Raw genomic sequence first — 11,974 nt, forward strand, 5'->3', positions numbered from 1 at the left:
ATTGTGGCTTACCTGTGAAATTAGCTGGTGCGTTCCCGCAGATTTTGCTAACCATATCTGCGGGACGCATCGAAACCATAACTAAGTGTAATGACCACATTAAACATTGTATTGTATTGTAATCGAGCATTACCCTTGAAAGGAAAATGCATCTGGATTTATCGCATCTTTTTTCTCCGGTTAGGCCAACCGTTCACACTGAAAACGGCGTTTTCGGTCACCGAAAACGGAGCTTTTCAAAAACGCTCACCAATGAGCGTTTGGACTTGGAGCGTGAAATAGTGTATTTTTAAATTTTATTGTAAATAATTTTAGAGGGCCACTGGTTGGTTAGTATTTTTTATGTTATTTTAGTGCTACCCTCGTTAAATAAAGACTTTACTTTTACTTTTACTTACTAATGAAGCGTATCGTTTTCAAATTTACCCGGGTTAATGTGGACGGAAAGCATTTTACGCTGCGTTTTCAAATTTCTCCGTTTTCAAATTTACCCGGGTCAGTGTGGACGGGGCCTTAGTAAAGAACCATGGACATCTTTTGTTTTTTTAATCTATCATGCGACGTCACTCCTTCCAGTTTAGTTAATGAGAGAAAATGATAGATAGCAGTAGTTGAACGCTTTTTGCTTTTTCTAGTTGCTATTCGTCTGTTGGGAGGACAGGATATAAGCAGCAGATTTCACTTGGCTCTGGTTGTGGTTTCCATGGAATAGCTGTTCACGAGATTGGGCATGCTCTTGGTAGGTGTTTAATTCTGAATGCTTCTGATTCAAAATCTATTCATCTAAGAAGCAGGGGAGACGAAGTGAGAGGTGGGGGATCGAAGGGGAGGGGGAGAGGGAGAGTCGTAAAAGTTTCGACCTTTCACTTTAGTCTTTATAAATTTCGATAAAAAGGCGACCTCTGCTGGATCAACCACTGCTCTGTTCTGATGACTTTCTGGCGTTAACATATGGCAGTGCGAAGTTCAGTATGGCAGTACCAAGTTCAACTCCATGGACAGTTATATATCCCTCTAGTCTTTCTTCTGGTTGCTGGAATTCTTTATACACTATATTCTATTTCTAGTATTTATTATTCCAACCAGCTCAGATCAGCCAGACCCAACTTTTTCTCGCGCCAAGGCCCCGCCGGCTAAGAGGAATAGGCTGCTCTGCGGCCAAAATGTCAGTGGCTCTGGGGATGAGAATGAATTTAAAGAGGACCAACATGCCTTAATTATTGTTCCTCTGTTCTTTTATCTATACATCATTAAGTGTTTTGTAGACTTTGTATACACTGCAGCATTTTGGTGTATTTTTTGTTGACCTTATTTTTTCCAGGTTTCTGGCATGAGCAAAGTCGACCCGACCGTGACAATTACGTGGAAATTATCTGGGACAATATCAAAGATGGTAAGTAAGACGTAATTACCACCGTTTGCATTGATACGTTTCCGCGGGCGATTTGAATTGAAAAATCGCGTATCAATGCAAACGGTGGTAATGGTTCATTTGTTTTTTAAAACAAATAAAAATGTAAAATGTTAAATGTTTTTTAAAACATTTAAAAATGGAGATGTTCTTTAACTCATGATGGATTGTAGCTCATAATGGATTTCGCGCGTGATGTAACAATAGAGGAGAGGTAGGGGCTGAAGGGCATTACCTCCCCCCCATTCACTTTTTTTTTAAAACATTATAATGAAGTCAGAAAGAAACGAAACAATAATGAAAACATTTCTGCCCTATGCTTTTACTGGGGGGAGGGAGGTTTAAAAGAGAGATCGAGGGTGTAGGGGGTTCTTAATACATTATTTTTTGTCTGACTCCCTATTGATCTTGTAACCATCTTTTTTTCTTTAATAAACAAGAAAAGAAAACAACTTGATTATATAGATTTATCACTAGACTGATCACTCCGTGTCAAATGAAAATGAATTTCAGCCAAAAAGTAATCTGTTATTAGTATTTGGATATTGATATTTTTTCCATCTTTTTTTTTTACCAAACAAGACAATAAACACAACTTCAAGAAATACAGCCACGGGATGATCGACAGTCTTGGCAGTCCGTATGACTACGGATCCATAATGCATTACGGCAAGCGAGACTTTGCTAAGCTACCATGGCAGACTACCATCAAAACCAAGAACGGCGCATCCATCGGTCAGCGGAAACATCTCAGTCCTCTGGATGTTCAACAAATGAACAAGTATTATGAATGCAATAAGAAATAAATTACATTTAACGCTAAAAAATTGTATTTTGTTCTATTGTGTTTTCTTTATACAGTTGTTTCAATTAACGTTGTCTGGGTTAAAACCTTTGAAAGAAAAGAAAAGATCGTATGGAATGAATTAGGGGAAAGTGACGTCATAGGCTCCAAAAATACCTCACGGGTTGAAATTATAATAACAATCAGCATAGTAAATTGCACGAAAAACAAGTCCAAAGTTTATGTTGCTTTTCGCGCGATTTTCAATACTTGTTGTTGTTATAATTTCAACCCGTGAGGTATTTTGGAGCCTTTGACGTCACTTTCTCCCTATTCGCAACCAAGCCTTGGAACAAGGCTGATTAATGGCGGCCGTACATTCTCGGAAATAAATGTTAAAATAAAACGACTTCTGGTGTTCGTAATGGATTGAAAATTGTCGGGATGAGTAAGAATGTCTAATTGTACACGAAAATGTAACAAAATGAAAATCAAAAATTTGATCACAGGGGCACTTGAAATTTTTTCTAAAATTCAATGTGGCCACTTGTCTGAAGGGAAAGAAAACGTGAACCTTCGCGGTTGTCTTGTCCAGTCCACAGTGAAGGGGCAAGACAAACATTCATGAACGCAAAAACAAATATTAAAAAGTACGATGTCAAAAGAGATCTGCTTTTATTTTGTTTATTCTTTTTTAAGAATACGCAACAAATTACAATAAAAACAGTAAAGCAATACAAACAGTTAACAATGACAATATAAACGTCTTTATCAAAGCAAGAATTTTAGTGGTGCTCGTGATCTCCTTATTAGAATTCATTCCTGGATTTTGTGTACAAACACGAAACAAAAGGTTCTCATTCCCCCTTAGAATAGAACAATATAAGCCAAAGAACACTTCTTCTTCTATAGATTTAGAAGCACGTGGCCTTTTGCTGAATTGATGGTGGCTGATGAAAAACTTGAAAATTCTTTTAACTGTAATTCACGTAGTCGGCAATTGTCTTATGTGGAATTCCTTCTGGGAGACTAACGGCTGTTCCCGACAGCAACTTACTTAAGCAATTTAGAGTTACTGTTGAGTAGAACCCCGGTAACTCGAACTCTGAAGGGAAACGAAAAACAGTACGAGTTAGCGGGGTTTCGAGTTATCGGGGTCGATTGAATAAGACGGAAAGGTGGGTTCACATCCAAGGGAAATGGTGGAAGTTTGTTCGTAGCAGGGGTTGTTCGAGTTATCTGTGTTCGAGTTACCGGGGTTCTACTGTATATTGAATAATTCATATACCGTAATATTTCGGTTATGAGCCTTGCATAAGCTTATACAACTTAGAAATGAGTTTTGGGTGGGCTTATAAACGGAGGGGCTTATATCCGGAGGGGGGGGGGGGGGGGGGGGTTATACACGGAATAGAAAAAACAAGTCACGGCAGTGCTGATCGAAGTACTTTTTTAGGTTTAGAAGTCATAAAAAGACATAAGGGGGGGGGGGGGAGGGAAATTTTACGGTAAATATTAAATATCGAATTGACTTAGTAAGTTGTTTGATTTCTCGTTCCTCTTCCACCTTCTTTTCAAGGAGATATTATTAAATGAAATATAAAGTACTAACAATTCAAATTTTAATGTTGGAAAAAATAATTAACCCCCGAAAACATGCACTTTGTCAATGCTCGCAAAGGAATTACTTAAGAATTTGTGATATATTGGAGGTCCTCCTGCTCCTAAACAAGTACTGTGACCCTCGATCTTTCTACAGTAGAACCCCGGTAACTCGAACTCGGATAACTCGAACAAACCCGCTAACTCGAACAAACTTCCATTTCCCTTGGATTTGAACCCACCTTTCAATCTTATTCAATCGACCCCGATAACTCGAAACCCCGCTTACTCGAACTGTTTTTCGTTTCCCTTCAGAGTTCGAGTTACCGGGGTTCTACTGTATTTCAAAGTTTAGTTGTTATCAACCAGTACGCAAAGTTTGGCTGATAATTTATGTTCAATGGTTCTATTTCGGGAAATGACTTTTTACCAATGACAGAGCTTGTTAGATTGGCACTTTATTATAACAAGTAATTAAACGAAGTCAACAGTTAAAAGTAAAACTGAAGACCGAAATGACAGAAGCCGCAATGTTTTCGTTGTTAATCTCACCTTTTGTGTTCGGTTTACAAATTTTAGTAGAGTTTATTCTAGAGTTTAATCACCTGTTTGGGATGTTAACAATTTCTGTTGGCTTTTCCAAGTTCTTTTATAAATACATGTATAAATATGTTTGTGCAGCTGAAACGGCATTGCTAAAAATATTCGAATTGTTGTCTTCCTTCCCGATATAAAGCTGAAACCAACTATTCTTTGCTGCGAAGCCTTAGGTCAATCTTCGATAGTTATTAACTGAGTACTGTGGCTTCGTTACACTTGGATAAGATGCTTTCATTGTGCTTTCTGCTTGCCGTAACCTCGACATTTGCACTGCCTATAGAAAATGAAGACCGTGAATTGTTTTTTCTAAATAATAACATATCAATTTCAGTGTTTGAAAAAATATATATCTCCGGGAAACGTGAACTTTGCAAGTACTCGCAAATGAATTATTATTAATGATTTCGAGTTATCAGTATAGTCAAGGTCTTTCTGCTCCTAAACGAATAAGATGACCCCCTTTTTATTTCAAAATTTAAGGTAACCAGTACGCAAAGATTGGTTGAAAAACTGTGTTCAGTTCTATTTCGGGAAATGACCTTTCACCAATGACAGCGTTTGGTAGTTTGGCACAGGAGAAACAAATTTACAAAAAAGTTAAATGTTTAGTCACAGAAACTTACATCTAAACAAAAGTTAAACAGCTGAGTAAAATTTAAAGGTGCAAAGTAAATTTAAAGCCGAGATGACAGAAGCCGGAACGTTTTCTTTAATAATCTTTCCTTTTATGGTCGCTTTACAAATCTTAGCAGAGTTTACTCACCAGTCCTGTTTGTGATGCTAATACATTCTGCCGGTTTTCCAAAGTTTATTCATAAATCTGTTCGTGCAGCTGAAATAACATTGCTAAAAAAACAATAGAATTGTTTAAAGCTGAAACGAATGTTCTTTGCTGTGAAGAATTAGGTCCATCTTCGATAGTTATTAAGTTCTGTTGTTTCATTACACTTGGATAAGATGCGTTCATTGTACTTTCTGCTGGTCGTAACCTCGACATTTGCACTTCCTGTAGAAAATGAAGACCGTGAAAAGAGAGGTACGTTATCTTATTTTGGTTTTCCTACTTATCCACTGACTAGTTCAGGTTCAGACAGGTAAATTGAGATACAGTAAAAAAAGTATTGTTGCCATTTGATAAGTATTCAAGCTAAATCATCAATTTAGTGGAGTTAATTAGAAAGTAGTACGTGGATGACTTTGAGATATAGGCGTATGGGCACCTTCGGACCTGGGAGGGCGGAGGCCTTATTGCCCGAAAAAAAAAATGGCATGGGTAAAATGCCGAATAACGAAGGAATACAAAATGGATTAAAAGTGTATTGAAATAGTCGTGTACAAACCTTGCCCGACTTGCTTAAAGAAAACAATAGTTTTTAAATTAATTTCGTGGCGTTGCCTGAAGCAGTCAATGCGCTGAATCCTTTTAAATTCTTTGTTTTCAACAAAAATTAAAGTATTTTGGGAAAGCCGATTTATATTGTTTTCCCCAACTTCAAAGTTATACAAAAGCGTGTAAAACATTTCATTGAAGGTTTTCAGCTAGCACTGAGAACTAATATTTGAGACAAAAACATCACGGCTGGATCCACCGTGCCCAAACGCTCAAGCTATGGAAGAGCTTATCGCAACTGAATCAAACTGAGGGGCCACGCAGAATTTGCGAGAAAACTCGAGCATGAGCATGAGTTCGATATATTTCCAATACTTTTTCCGTTGATGTAATTCATTTTGAACATAATGTTGAGTTTTGTCGGCTTATTTTCCATTTTTTCTCTAAGCTCGTTGCCCGAATTCTAAGCATTTTGCTCGAAAAGTTTGGCACTGGGGGGGGGGGGGGTTGCAGCCCCCCTCGCCCTCCCGCCTCGTACGCCTATGCTTTGAGCGTATTACTGGTTCTACTAGTACAGCTACCAATACTAGATCGTGTTTAATTAAATTAAGGTTTAATTATTACTACTAGTGATAGACAGCGGTTGCCGACGAAATGAGAAAGAAAAACTCTCAATCAAAGTTTTGGTCAGTCGGTGCTAATGACCAGTTATTTTACTCAGCCATTATCTTGTTACATTAAAATTATCTGGTTTGCAGCCAGGCATAGTTAAAAGCTGAGTTTAAAATACTAAAAATTGACACTGACTTAAAGAATTTTTACTGAACGTTTTAGTCACAAAATATATTAACTTGTAAAACGTTGTCCCTTGTGTTATTAGAATGAAGAACTTAAAAATGCCAAAAAAAAAGGTGACAATGAATGCTTTAAGCAAAAAAGGGGAGATGGTTGTAACTCTAACGCGAGTAAAAACAAAAGCGTAAACAAGGTTTTAATATATGTCTGGGAATGATGCGTGGTTATCTCCAGCACAAATTGAAGTCCTTTATCATCTACTTGCGGGAAAGTCAGTCAGTCAGTCAGTCAGTCAGTCAGTCAGTCAGTCAGTCAGTCAGTCAGTCAGTCAGTCAGTCAGTCAGTCAGTCAGTCAGTCAGTCAGTAGTCAGTCAGTCAGTCAGTCAGTCGGTCAGACGAGTGATCCCCATGGTTCCTAATCGTATTCTCTTCACTGTTTTCTTCTTAGATACTTCTGCAGTGCATTTGTTTGAGGGAGATCTGTTACTGACGGAGGAGCAGATTCAAGCGGCCGAGAACGGAATGGATCCTAATAACGCTGGCGGGGCACGAGGATTGTCAAAATGGCGTAAATGGCCTGGAGGAATCGTCCCTTATACTTTAGACAGTAGCGCAGGTACATCATACGCGTATTTTAATAATCAAATAATTATGCTAAACATTTGATAAAATGCCATGGTGAATGAATTGTTCCCTTGCTGTAGTTTCAATAAAAGTTCAAGTTGAAACAAACAAACTGAATTAATCGTTAATTTCTAATCATACAGATAAATTCTGGAAGCGACGAGCAATTCTCAGCGCCATGAAAGAATGGGAAGAAAAGACGTGCATCAAATTTGTGAAGAGGACAACTGAGAAGGATTATATTGAGTTCTTTGTTGGAAAAGGGTAAAATTTTTTCCATACGGTCCGTAGCGATTATAAGGAAACGCTAGGTTTTCGTTTTTAGTACACTAACCCATTGTTTAGATATTCCGGAGTTAATAAGTTACTCCATATTGCGTTTATTTATAACAACTACGAGTTCTGCCAAATTCACGAATCACTGTCAGCTAAAATATAACTATTACTCTGACATCAGACTAAAAGGAACAAAACCGCTCATAGTATCAGTTCTCTCGCTGGTTACCACGATCGCAAGCGTGCTGCCTATGAAAGGGAAATTATATTTAGATGTAAAGCTTATTTATTGAAGAATTAAAGGTCTCTTTGATTATTTACCCTGCCACGTAACATAACACCTTCTAGTGACTAAGTATACTGAAGGAAGTTTAAAATTAGAATTATGAGTGAACTCGGAAACAAGCAGTGTTTTGACAAAATGTATCTTGTTGTGCATTTCTTTTCTAGATGCTATTCATATGTTGGAAAGACAGGAGGAAAGCAGCAGATTTCACTTGGCTTTGGTTGTGGTTTCCATGGAATAGCTGTTCACGAGATTGGGCATGCTCTTGGTAAGTTCTTAACTTTTCATGCCCCTGGTTCAAATTGGCCTGAGTGGTGGAAGAGTGAGACGTCAGGAAGTAAAGATCTTTGAGCTTTATAGTTTTTTTTTTAAAAAAAAGGATGTCCCCGGCCCCTCTACTATAGATCAGCCAATGCTCTATTGTGAACATTTTCTGGGGTTAACAAACTGCTGTACCATGCTCACTTCCTCGGTCTGCCTATTGCCAGCTGGAACTTATCAAAACATATTATTTATTGTTAACCATAAATACAAGCGAAAATAATGAACGACGTTTCGGTGACATCCTGGCACCATTTTCAAGTTAAAATTCATATGCGAAAGAAAGATATTTATACTAAGATAAAGGTGTGATAATGAATAAATTAAGATAAAAATAAATGTTCAATGTTTATGTTCATTAATGAGAACAATGTCCGTTCAAGTCTAAACAAATACCTTCGCGCGAATTGAGTCCGACTGAGTGTTAAGGCTCGGTTTCTTCATGCGAATCCACAACATTTCGTGTATTAAGCAATCGAACTTTCCCTGACATTTCTTTAAGATCTTAAAATTGTTGGTCAGGTCGCCAACTTTATCAATTCGGTGTTCATTTTGAAGGTGTTTTCCAATGGCTGTAAATCGGTGTTCCTCAATGCGCTTATAAAGGTGACGGCTGGTGTAACTGACGTATTCTGCATCGCACAGATCACATACATAGTTATAAACAACGCACTGTTGATTTATTACAGGTGGTTTTGACTCCTGTAATTTGAGATCATCGCCAACTTTTCGGCTTCTAAAAACTGGCTGCAGTTTGTGGTCAAGTTTGTTGCTCAAGTCCGAGAGGTGTTTCTTTACTATGTCCGCTGATTTCTGGTCCTTGAACGGCAGGACAATGCGGTAGATATTCTCTGTTTGAGGCGTCGATCGTGTGTCTTGTGACATCACTGAATTAACGAAATGGGTAACTATTCACAACAGAATGCGAACGCCTTAAAATGATGTTTTCTAATCTCAAGTACCCAGATTCTCTTGTCAACTCCACCATCACCCATTTCACTTAATTTATTCATTATCACACCTTTATCTTAGTATAAATATCTTTCTTTCGCATATGAATTTTAACTTGAAAATGGTGCCAGGATGTCACCGAAACGTCGTTCATTATTTTCGCTTGTATTTATTGTTAACTGTATTTCTAAATTTAATCTTATAAGAATATTATTTATTACTTGTATTTTTCAGTTGCCAATTGCCAATTTGCACAGTGTAGCCGTTTTGAGTGGCCCATTCCCATCTTAGCACTAAAAACCAAAAGTGCGGCCACTATTTAATAATGAAATCCTTCCTGAGATCGACTATCAAATCAGAATTCAAGGATAATTTCCAGGAAACCAACTCAAGGCCTCAAGGCTCCGTAAGTCACCTCCAATTGTTTTTCTGGAATGTAACTTTGAATTCTGATTGGATATATCATCTCTAAAAAAAGAATGTACTTTAATAAGAAGTGGTCATTAGGGAAGGTTGCTCATCCAAACGCGGTCAGGAATGACTATGTATTACCATTGAAAGCCAAAAAAAAAAAAACAGCTCTATTAACTGCACCAACAAGCCTTAACTAACTAATAAAGAATTTAGTAGGCCTTATTCTAATTTACTGTTACCTTTTTTTTACCTTTTCCAGGATTCTGGCATGAGCAAAGTCGACCCGACCGTGATAACTACGTAGAAATTGTCTGGGACAATATCAAAGAAGGTAAGACGTAGCTCACGGTTTTTTTGATGCAATGGAGTTGTTTTTCTAATCACTATCGAGTCACATTGTAGGTAATTGTTTTTTAATGACAATTTACAGTGGCATCTTCCACATATGGCTCTTTGCGATCCCACCGATTCTAGATCGAATCGCAATTTAGTAATGTTGGTTTTTGTGGTGGGAGGAAAACCAGAGAACCCGGAGAAAAACCCTCGGAGCAAGGAGAAAAACCAGCAACAAACTCCACCCACATATGACGCCGGTTCCGGGAATCGAACCCGGACCACATTGGTGGGAGGGAAACAAATTGTTTTAGTGTAACTAAGCCCTAACATTTTCGCTGTGGGGCCTGGAGCCCATTATTTTGTAACTTGGGGCCCTTTGCTGTAGCACATGGAGCCCTAAAAATGTTTTTCAGAAAGCCCGAAGCCCTTTTAGGAGGTCCAGAGCCTTGGAGCCCGGATTGTTTGGGCCTGGAGCCCTAAACCTCTTTGGGACCCTGTGTTAAGTAATCCTGCCGTGTCAAGTGTTAATGCATTTCGGCCAAGTACAGTAGTAACCGGTTATTAGTATTTGGATATTGATATTTTTCCATATGTTTTCTTGCCAAACCAGACCAGAAGCACAACTTCAAGAAATACAGCCACGGGACTATTGACAGTCTTGGCGTCCCGTATGACTACGGATCCATAATGCATTACGGAAAGCGAGACTTTGCAAAGCTACCATGGCAGACTACCATCAAAACCAAGAACGGCGCATCCATCGGTCAGCGGAGACATCTCAGTCCAATGGATGTCAAACAAATGAACCTGTTTTATGAATGCAATAAGAAATAAATAACATTGAACGATAGCAAAATTTTTTGTTCTATTTTGTTTTTCTTTTATCTACAGCTATTTCAATGAAAGTTGTCCGGTTTAAAGCTTAAAGAAAACATCGTATGGAGTTTTGGCTATTCAATAGAAATTTACATGAAATGTACAAGTTTGTATTTTTCCAAGTGATGGTTCCTCTCAGGAGGCCTTTCTATAGCGTAACGTTTTATGTCGCATGGCTTTAAGTTTTGAAAATTCCTCTAAAAATTTTAATGTGGTCAAAAGTACCTTGTTTGCACGCGTCTGAAGAGAAAAAAAACTGAAACTTCGCTTTTGTCATGCATGCAGGCAAGTTAACACGTGCAATTTTGAAGTGACAAACTTTCTTGCTCGTTTAGATGAGTACCAACTGTTAAATTTTTTGTGACGTGACATATATATTTGTTGACAAGCTGGCGCATTGCTGGTTTTCAATGTCACGCCAGTAACGCTACTGTCACGCACTGCTAAAAAATAAATCCAAAACTATATATTGAGTAAAAAAAAAAATCAAGAATTTTACAGGTTGTAGAAAATAACTAGATAGTCAACGTGTCCAAGTCTCAGGTCTGCACGGAATTCCGTGCTAGAGATATCCGCCAAAATGTTCATTTTTCAACCTTCGTTCGATGCCGGTCAGTAGTGGTCATTATATCCTTGATTTCGCATTTCCAGATTAATCGAAAGAAAAGTTGCTACATTCTTAGAAAACTATAAATTTTCATGAACAAATCAATACCAAAATTATTAGTGTTCGATGCAAATGAAACATTTGACAGCGGCTCTAAAAATGCCTATTTTTCTAATTTTCCAGACGTTGCGGCGGGCCCGAAGGGGCAAAAATTTAATGGCTCCTAACACGGTCAGAAAAGCATTTTGAATCAAATCAAATCTGTTTTAGTTCTAACCTCGGTTAAGTCTTTAGTTGCCAGAGTTTCAGGCAAAAATATTTTTTGATGCGAATTTGAGTGGGTGTTTTTCAGAAAGACGGCCTCTTAAATTTTTCTGAGAAAGCAAAACTATTGGTAACGTCTTTCTTAGCAACGGCTTGATTGACATAGACTCGCACCGTTTCCAGGCACTGCTATGTGTTCAAAGAAAGAATGTCGACTTTCTTACCCCGTCCTGTCATAGATAAAATGTTATTTATGCCACAAGTGACTCGATTGTTAGCATGTGTCCTGCTTATTCTGCCCTGGATCACCGATGTACCATTCAACCAGAATATTTACTTGTTCTTTGCATATATGTTAACTATCCACTTTCCCTGCGTTCCTTTTGATCAAGTCCAAGTCAGAAAGTTTAGACAAAAGTTCCTGCTCCTAAGGGCGGTTTGCTTACACATTATAAATTAATCAACGTCTATGTTTGTAGTCTTACTTGGATGCTTTT

General features: G+C 38.0%; 1 protein-coding gene and 1 pseudogene across 1 annotated transcript; both read left to right on the forward strand.

The window, feature by feature from the left end:
• Positions 1-628: 628 nt before the first annotated feature.
• LOC144640710 (zinc metalloproteinase nas-15-like) lies at positions 629-2,217 on the forward strand (the record flags this gene model as incomplete). The annotated part of the gene is made up of 3 exons (XM_078499797.1): positions 629-739; positions 1,322-1,393; positions 1,994-2,217. Coding segments are annotated over 3 exons (407 nt in total), but the record flags the coding sequence as incomplete, so codon positions are not given.
• Positions 2,218-5,354: 3,137 nt separating this feature from the next.
• Positions 5,355-10,564, forward strand: LOC144640709 (blastula protease 10-like; annotated as a pseudogene).
• Positions 10,565-11,974: the final 1,410 nt, after the last annotated feature.

The sequence above is a fragment of the Oculina patagonica genome, unplaced genomic scaffold, assembly GCF_052425735.1.
Source record: "Oculina patagonica isolate OP01 unplaced genomic scaffold, crgOcupat unplaced425, whole genome shotgun sequence".
NCBI lineage: Eukaryota > Metazoa > Cnidaria > Anthozoa > Scleractinia > Oculinidae > Oculina > Oculina patagonica.